Source organism: Elephas maximus, chromosome 5, assembly GCF_024166365.1.
Source record: "Elephas maximus indicus isolate mEleMax1 chromosome 5, mEleMax1 primary haplotype, whole genome shotgun sequence".
NCBI lineage: Eukaryota > Metazoa > Chordata > Mammalia > Proboscidea > Elephantidae > Elephas > Elephas maximus.
This window is the reverse complement of record NC_064823.1, coordinates 71,298,045-71,307,372: the sequence shown is the minus strand read 5'-3', so window position 1 is coordinate 71,307,372 and position 9,328 is coordinate 71,298,045. Positions and strand designations below refer to the sequence as shown.

The 9,328-nt window shown below is 55.6% G+C and overlaps 1 protein-coding gene across 1 annotated transcript; it reads right to left on the bottom strand.

The window, feature by feature from the left end:
- Positions 1-405: 405 nt before the first annotated feature.
- On the bottom strand, positions 406-5,454 carry NKX6-1 (NK6 homeobox 1). The gene is made up of 3 exons (XM_049887084.1): positions 4,779-5,454; positions 2,878-3,050; positions 406-672 (listed from the first exon to the last, which is right to left on the bottom strand). Exons 1-3 carry the CDS (start codon positions 5,452-5,454, stop codon positions 406-408), a joined length of 1,116 nt encoding a protein of 371 aa, XP_049743041.1.
- Positions 5,455-9,328: the final 3,874 nt, after the last annotated feature.

Here is a 9,328-nt window from a genome sequence, read left to right as displayed (position 1 = left end):
CTTCGAAAAACACCTCTCCTGGCCCCGCCCGAGCCTCCGGTGGGGCCAAGGTGGGGACTGCGGGCGGGAACCCCGCTCCCCGCGTGGAGGGACCGTCTAGGGGGTCCGCTCCGGGCTGGGAGGGCCAGCTGGCTGCGGGGCTCCGTTGCGTTATTTAAGCAGTGCATTTCGTGGTTGGGGTGTTTTTGTTTTTCCCCTCTTGCCAACCTCCCCCCACCCCGAGTCTCTCTTTTTCTCCCCCCACAATCCTAGGTTACAAAAATAGATATGTACATCTCGGAAAATAGCAAAGGGCCCTCGCAGGCGGCCCGGGGAGGCGGGAGTGCGGGCCGGGCGCGGGCGCTGCCCCCGCGGCCGAGCCGGAGGCAGGGAAGGCGCGGCGGCGGGCGGCGGGCGGCCGGGCGCTCAGGACGAGCTCTCGTTCTCGGACGCGTGCAGCAGGAGGCCGCCGCCGCCGCCGCCGCCGCCGCTCGGCTTGTGCTTCTTCAGCAGCTGCGTGATCTTCTCGTCGTCCGAGTTGGGGTCCAGGGGCTTGTTGTAGTCGTCGTCCTCCTCTTCGTTCTCCGAGGCCCCCTTGAGCCGCTCGGTCTCCGAGTCCTGCTTCTTCTTGGCCGTGGCCATCTCGGCCGCGTGCTTCTTCCTCCACTTGGTGCGGCGGTTCTGGAACCACACCTGGGGGCCGAGAAAGGAGGGCGGCAGAGGGCACACAGGGCCGGGAGGAGTTTAACGCCAGCAGATGCAGGCAACGCTGCTGCCACTCCCACACCCCGAGGTCCCTCCTGCGGGGCCCCTGACGGCCTGCCACCCTCCCTGGGAGACCTCCCTTGTCTGGGCCGTCAAAGTCAGTCTCCTTCGCCCCGCGTTCCTCCGAGTAAGAAGCACCAACAAGCTGACTGCCGTTGCCATAGCGATAGTAACACAAGGGTATTGAGGCTGTCGGTGAGGGATCTCTCAGCAGAGTAAGAACAAAACTGGGGGACTTAAAATGAGTTTCCCCTAAAAAGGAGTCCGTTTTCCTACTTTCTGAATTTCTAGTTTAAAGTAGAAAACTTCCCCCCCCCAAAGTAGTCCCACATGGCTGTGATTTTGTCTGTCATTTACTTTCTTGTGTTAAGGAATTCCAAACAATCTGAAATGCACTTGCTGTTTCAGTGTCGTTTGTGGGGAAAGGTACATTTATCTATCCCAATTCCCTCTGTTCCCTTTTGCACTTTTAGTTCTCCCTCTGTTTCACTTATCTCAGGTCTGAATATACACAAACATGGTAGGTAAACCTCCCTCCCCCCAGTAACATGTGCAATATATGATCTGCGATAAAATTTTAAATATCTGCTACAACCCAAACCTCAAATCTCTAATAATAACCAACATAAACACATGAAAATATTTGATAGTTCAGTCAAAATCATCACTGTAGTTTGACTCTTCCTCTCTGGTTTACTCTTTTTCATAAAACCTAAATGAAGGCTAGAATTTTCATCAAATAGCTATTTTTTTAAAAGTCAAATTTTATCAATTACATATTTTCCTCTATTAGTATGGCCATTCTTTCAAATATTATTTTAATGTGCCTTCCCAAGACAATTCATTTTTATACACTTTTTTGTAACTAGTCATGTTTAATACCATCTTTGATACACATATCTTAACCTAAAGCATCAGCAGTAAGCAATCAATTTCCAAAAAATATTGAACTATTCTCTGTTTCCCATCGGTTATGTATTTCACCTAGAGAATTAGAATTCTTTGGGTGGATTTGTTTTGTTTTATACAACTATAGTAATTAGCTTTAAAATATTCAGACATATTTACGGTGACAAATAAAGACCTCCAGACTACTGTGGTAGGCTCTGTAACAACCTATTACAAATACAATTTTAACTGAGATAGTCTAAGGGTCACATACAATATCACTCCTGAAATGTATTTTATGATGTTTGTCCAGGGGGAAGTAACACTCCACCAGTAGACATGGCTAATGCTATTGCTACTTAATTTAAAGAGCAACAATATAAGTAATGAAAAGGACATGCACACACCCCTAAAGAAACAAGTATAATAAACTGAAAAGGAGGGACAAAAGAGAACTGGAAGTATAGGAAATCATCAAATTTAATTTAGCCAACTGGCTCAATTCCCTATTCTTCAGGGAAAGATTTCTAAAATTTGATTCCCTGGAAATAAACCATACAGCTCACTTAGAAGTAAAGATATTTTAATTGGAAATTGTCATAAGCAGCAAAATATCTTAAATCTGTTCATAAACTTATTAACAGACATCAATCCTGTAATATCGTAATATTAGTAATTCATGTGTAAAGTTACTATTCCAAGGTGGACTGCCCTCAGCTAAGCTAAAGCAGGTTCATCAGTGGTAAATGGCTTGATCCTGTGGATTTATTTTTTTTTAACCTGCAATTTAAAAAGTTAACATAGTAACACCAGAACGCTGCTCTAAATTAGGAAGTTATATGTATCTAGTGGAACCTGAGTTGACAAACAAAAGCTTGACCATCTTTACAAACAGAATAAATAGGAGCTATCTAGCATGATTTTTATCTAGCATGATCTATATTCCGGGCTGATATTTTGGTAATGCCTTTATTCTCTAAAAATGAGTTCCCCTAGCACAAGCCGCCATCCAGATTAACCTAATTTCAAAGGGGGGGGGGGCTTGATTCCTTTTGTTCACCGACAGTTTGCCCGACCGCAAGCCCCCAGCGCCTTTGTAAGTCTCAACACTCGCCTCCCCCCCACCCCTTCGCTGCTCTCAACTTCTCCCCAGGCCCTTCAGACCAACACCCCTCCCTAGGGCGGTGGTGTGTGTGGTGTGTGCTACACAAGGTCTGACTCTCGAGGTTTGCGAGGTCCGCTCACCTTGACCTGACTCTCCGTCATGCCCAACGAATACGCCAAGCGAGCCCTCTCTGGCCCTGCTAAGTATTTTGTTTGTTCGAAAGTCTTCTCCAAGGCGAAAATCTGTTGGCCAGAGAACGTGGGTCTGGTGTGTTTTCTCTTCCCGTCTTTGTCCAACAAAATGGATCCTTGATCTGCGAAAACCGGTGAACAACGAGGGAAAAGGAGAAACAATCGGTTAAAAGCAGCTCCACTGAAAAGACACAAACTTGAAAAACAACGTTCTCGTGGGGGGAGTAAAGCGTAATTAAGTCCGTGGCGGGCCCTAGCAGGGTCCCGGCGCTTCCAGCCCCACGGCGCCTCTGCCATCGCCTTTCTTACGCCCACCTGTTTTAAAATAGCCGGATGTATTCGGAGCGGCAGTAGATAACCTTCTGCCCAGCGCCGACGTCAAGCAGTGAGGGGGCTTTTACTAAAGTTTGCTGGAGCCAAGTCGCCGAGCCTATTAAAACCACGAGTATCGGGAAAAGGCCGCTCTCGCGCCCTAGTCCTGTCGGTGCTCGCATGGCCCGCGGCTTTTGCCTTAGGATGACTAGTGCTTTTTTTCTTGAACGCTTCCCCAACTTGTCTCCGGGAAATGCTAAGGAAACAAAGGGCGCCTTGTTTTTGCACACTAGAGCCCTAAATCACCCCCGGGTCTACGGCTGCTGCGCTCTCGGCCGAGGAGGGGGCACCGCCATTGTTGGCTGTCCCTACACCACCACCGAAACGGATACAACAGCGTCTCCCCTACACTTCACTCCTCCGGCCGCCTTCAGTCCCGGGACTTGGCAAGGGAAACTCCACGCGGCTTCCGCAACTTCCCGCATTTACTGCCGTTCGACCTCATGAAAGGGGTCTGGAGGCTTGGAGAAACTTCGGCGACTCGGTTAAAACCAAAGAACAGAGGGAGAAAAGGACCCCAGGCTGGAGCTCCGATAGCCAACTGGAAAGCTGGGAGCCTCCCCCGCGCCGCAGCGCACAACCCAGAAGTCAAGAGTGATCTTGGGGCAACTCAGTTTGCCTCAAGCAAGGTCTTTGCGAAAGGTAGCATTTTCCCCAGTTCTTGTCCCTTCTCCTCGCTCCTTCTCATATTAGAAAGTTGGGGCCACGGTGTCCCTCAATGTACCTGGGCCCAACACGTCCCGGTCCCCTGGGTCGAGGCGCGCGGGAAAGAGTGGGCCTTGCGGCGGGGAACCTCCCAAAGCCCCTCGGCACTCCTCCTCTGCCTCAGGGGCGGGCCTGTCTTAAATGGGCTCTCCCGGGGCTGCAAGTGTACTCAGAGGGCGAAGGTGGAGAGGTGGGGGGCGGGGGGGGGACACCCGGCACTGGGGCGTGCATGCAAATACACGGTGTCGCTCCGAACCGTGGAGTGCTCTCCGCAGCAGGTCCCCACTGGTTTCAGAGAGGTGGTTGGTCAGGCTGGCGAAGGCGGAGTGGGACCCTGGCCCGGAGGCAGGAGTCGGAGAAACTCCCGAAGAGTGCGCAAGGGCGCAATGGCCTCTCCTCCACTGCCCACCTACCTAACCCGGGCGGGACCTGAGACCCCGGCCAGGCTGTTCCGCAAGCAGCCAGGGCCTCAGAGGAGACGCACGCCCCGCACCGTGTTGTGTCCCACACAGACACACGCACACCTGCTCCGGAGAGCGTGTCCAAGACTTGGGGGGCAGGAGGGCGCGTAGAAAGAACCACGCGAGCTCAAGAAAGCAAGAATTCCTCACTGGACACCCTGGCCCAGCCTAAATTGTGCGATTCCGGCGCTGCCAAACTACTTAGGAGGCGAGAAGGCGGACCGGCTGGTATGCACACCCAGAGGCCGTGACCCGAGAGCAGACCGAGCTGGCACAACAGGCAGGCACGCGGGCGCGGGTGGCCGTACTCACGAGGGGTGCAGGCCAGACGTGCGTCCCTCCAGGGCGGGCTCTGCATCACTCCGGGCCAGAAGATGGGCGTCCGGCCGGGCAGCTCGGCCAGCGGCTTGGGATAGCGGCCCACGGCGGCCACGGCCGCGGCGCTGGGGCTGAAGTAGAGCCCCGGCGGAGGCGGCGGCGGGCTCAGGCTGCTGAAGCGGGGCAGGCCGGCCAGCAGCCCCGCTGGGGAGGAGGCGGCCGCGGCGGCCGCGGCAGCTGCGGCAGCAGCAGCCGAAGCAGAGGAGGCAGAGGCGGACGAGGAAGAGGAGGAGGAGGAGCCGGAGGGCGAGGCTGAGGGCAGGGCGGCCCCTGAAGCCACCGGCATGGAGGGCCGGCTCAGGATGTCGTTGATGCCATGTGGGGTGGCGGCCGAGAGCTGCTGCGGGGGGCTGCCCAGGGACGAGAGCCCCCCCGCGGCCGGGGGCTTCAGGCCGCCAGGGTTGTGGGTGCCCAAGGGCGGGGAGGGGGAGGAGGAGGAGGATGAAGAGGACGAGGAAGTGGAGGAGGGGGGCCCGGCGGGCAGCTGGGGGTAGGCGGCAGGGTACAGCGGGGTCTTCATCTCGGCCATGCTGTGCAGAGCGGCCAGGGGCGGGCTGCTGAGCAGGAACGCGCTCTGCCGGGTGCCCTCCATCGCCCCCACCGCTAACATCCCACGGCCCGGCCGGGGCCCGCAGCCGCTCAGCGAGGGCGCCGGGCGCTGCCTCCCGCCGAACTCCGGGGAGCGGAAAGCGCCGAGGGCGCAAGCAAGGAGTCACTCGGCGCACCGGGAGGCGACCTGCCAAGTGGGCCGAGAACGCCTCCTCAGCCGCCGGGAGTTGCTCTGGGAGCCGGGCAGCAGAAATGTCCAAACACGACCCGCGGGAGGCGGCGGCTTGCCGAAGCGAGTGGGTGTCCGGGTGGGTTTGGCTGTCTTTGCTCTCCGAGAGTCCTGTTTCAATCCATATGTCTTCTCTCTTCCTCACTTTTCCTCGACGCTCAAAGTGCGATACTTCTCATCTTCCACCCCCGGGAAATAAGCAAAACAAAACCCAGGCCGGCCCCTGAGAGTTTGTAACCAAGTTAGGAATCACCGAGTCTCCACTTTGATGTTGGGAAGGGGCTGACTCGCTTTCTTCTAAGCGGTTCAAAGGACGCTGAAGTCCGCCTGGCCCCCTCCTCTGATCTACTCGGAGGGCCCTGCTCCTTCGGCCGCGAAGCTGCCCGGCACTCGGCGCTCGCTGCGCGCGGGGACGCAGACCATCCAGCCCGCGGGCGGCTCTCGCCTCGGGGCGGGCTCCTCGGCCGGCGCTGCCCCGGGCTGCGGCGCCAGCAAAGGGCAGTGCCACCAGTCCCCGCGGCTCCCAGGTTCGGCACGCAGCCTTGCCTTCCGCTCCTGGGCGCGGGGCACTACAGTTGCAAAATGGCAAAGAAAAAGGAGGGAACAAACAGAACAACAAAGACTAAGCGAAAAGTCTGACGGCTTGGATTCCAGCGGCTCGTCGGTCCACTTCTGCCCACGGGCCCGGCGACCCCCGCCCCACCCCCAGCGCCCTCTCTGCCTCTCACTCTCCGCCTTTGCCTCTCGGCTCTCGCATTTTCTTCGCCGCTTTCCAGGCTTCGCTCTTCCAAGTCCTGTCCTCTGGCCGAGCTGACCCTCTCCGCGGCTCGTCCACTCCCTCTCTCTCCTCTCCTCTCTCCCTCCGGGCCTGACAGTTCGGATGAAGCTCTCAAAGGTAATAAAACATTTGCATCACTCCCTACCCCTCTTTAGCTGGGGGACGACGGGGAGGGGGAAGAGGGGGCCAAAATGAGAACTTCGAGGGACGTCACTCGGACCAGGCCGGGAGGGGCGGGGCAGAGGAGCCGGGCGCAAGCCGGGGGCGGAACCACTGCCTCCAATAGCGCTCAGCCTCGGGCCTCGAGTCGCCTCGGGGACACGCCCACTCGGGAGCGCCGCACCCCCTGATTGGCCGAGGCGGCGGGCCGTTTGGCCGCGCCCGCCTAGTCTCCGCCCTCCCGCGTCCACTCTCCGGCGGGCGAGCCCAGGAGGGGCGGGGCCTGGCGAGCGGTGTGGCTCCCTAGCGAGGCCAGTGGACGCCTTAATTAATTGCGTTCAATAAAATGGAAAGGGGGAGGGGGGAGCAAAGGCGAAGAGGGTATTACTTTTTAAAGAGAGGAATAATGAAAACTCCGGCCTTTTATGGAAAAGCAGTTCATATTCTTCCCCTCCCTCCCCCTCGCCGGCTAGCGCGCGTCACCCTCACCCCCACCCCCAGCTCTCGGCGCTTCACCTCGAACCGAGTTTGGTCCCCGGTAACATGGAGCTAATGGAGCAGGCAGCCGGCGCAGCCCAGGCCTGGCTCCTTCTTTTGAAGGGATTATTTAAGGGCCATCTGGGCTCTCCCTAGAATTGTGTAAATCAATTTGTTGCTCCTTAAGCCCATAAAAAAAAAAAAAAAAAAAGCCCATAGATGCCCTTAATCCCCTTGTAGGCCGAAGGAGTTTCCTCTTCTGTCTTTGCTCCCTTACTCCCCGCTTTCCTTCTCTGTTCTTTCCCCTCACTTTTCATTTCTAAATCCTGCCCGCGATCTCTATCATTTATGGGTTTACCCAGCTCGCTAGGAACGGAGTCAGTTTATTGCGAATATTGCTCTCTTTTGTGTTCAGATCTGGGACCTGGGAGATTTCTTTTTGTTTTGTTTCTAACTTTTCTCTCCTTTGGTTATTATTTTTTTGTTTTGTTTTAATTTTTTTGGTTTAAACGAGGGGCAGAATCGCCAAAACTCAGGTGGAGACTTTAGAGAAAGAAGTATCCGAATGCCCCCCGGGGAACGTAAGCTTTCGAAAACCATCTCTGAAACTCTGTCCCCTGCTCTCAACGCCTGGGGTCTTGCCGGAGACGGAGATGAGATGTCCCGGCTTCTGGGCCTTGGTGATGGAATATATAGGGTTCAAGGGTTGGACAGTGGCTTCCCTTACTTGTCCTCTACCTCTCCCACATCCAGCCGGTTAAGACTCCAACAAGAGTGAACCCTGTGGGCGAGAAGGAAGTCCCTCGCACAATTTTGAGATTTCAGGGTGTTAAAGTAACATACTATTGGGAGACAGTCATGACAGCAATTTGAATGAGATCATTAAGTTCAAACTTAAGGCGCAGGACATAGAAATAAATGCAGTAAATGGTCAGGAATAAAACTTAAGCCCCAGCACGGATGGATGGAAGTCGGCTGTGAGTGCCCGAGACCAAGCACCGAAGGCCGAGAGGGCTTACTCCGCTGGGGTAACCCTTGTTTCCAAGGCACTTGGCCTTTTAAGCGAGTCAGCTTGAGTTTGGGTTTTTGTTGTTGATGACGATGATCCTTTGCCTCTTTTATGCATTTCTGAGATAAAAATAACGATGTTATTTGGTCCCTCTTGTCCTCCCCGCCCTTCTTCGCTAACTTCGAGACTTGGCTGAATCCTTCGCTCCGAAGACTTTAGAATCTGACCCTGGGGGGAGGGAGAAGGCGAAGTCCTTCGTCAACGAGAGTTATGCTAACGAGTCGGGCCTAGACTCTGGCCTCAGAGGAAAGCTGGTGTGGGGACCGTCGGCAGATCCCGGCGGGGACGGCCTGCTGGGCTTTGGGTCTAAACCCCAGCCCCCGGGGCCGAAGGCTAGGGGGCGGAGGATGGCACGCGCGTCCCGGTTCCTGCCGGGAAAGTGGCCCCCTGTGTCTCCCGTTTCTTTGCAAACGAAACTTTTTCTTGCCGCGGGAGACTCCATCCCGGCATGGACACACAACTTCCCGTTTGAAGCCCTGGACCAGGCCACCAGTGACCGCCTCCCAATCCCCAGGACACGGCATTTTCGAGGATTAGGTAGGAATGGAGAGGGAAGGATCTCAACGATCCCCAAAGGTTCCATTGTAACAAGCGACCCCTTTATTTCAGGTAAGTATTGTGATCCGAAAAAGAATTGAACATTTTCCTATTGTCAACTTAGTATCTGAATGTGGGGGGTGGGATGGGTAGGCATGTTAAGGAGAGACAGAAACTAGAGAGACATTGAGATTCAACTCAACCCACCTCCAGGTTAACCGCCATCGGTAAATAGTTGGAAACCTGGGCGTAAGACGTCTCCATCGTTTGCTTTTATTTATCACTCACACTGCAAGGTAGCAGCCTTATTTTTAACTACGACAAGAAAAATATTCTGGGGTCTGTGTACCTCGATCCCCGGGGTGAACCCCGGGTGCCCGAATCTCGCGGGGCCAGCCTGTATTCCACACGCACACCCACGGTGCTGGAGGCAAGGCCGGTGCCTACTGCCTGGTGCTGGTTGTCCTCCGTCGGCGCGGTTTGTCTCCAGCCAGGAGCCCGAACAGCAAGGAGCCTCCTCGGAGGGAGTGGGTTGCCCCTGCCACCTGTAGGAAGAGATCACACTGCCCTCGGCTCCAGCTGCGGGGCTAGAACCACCTCCCGGACTCAAGTCTGGACCCCGGGTGCTGATGCGAGAGGCCCGTTTCTGGTCGCGGCCCTTACACACTGCTTTTCAAACGCCCTGG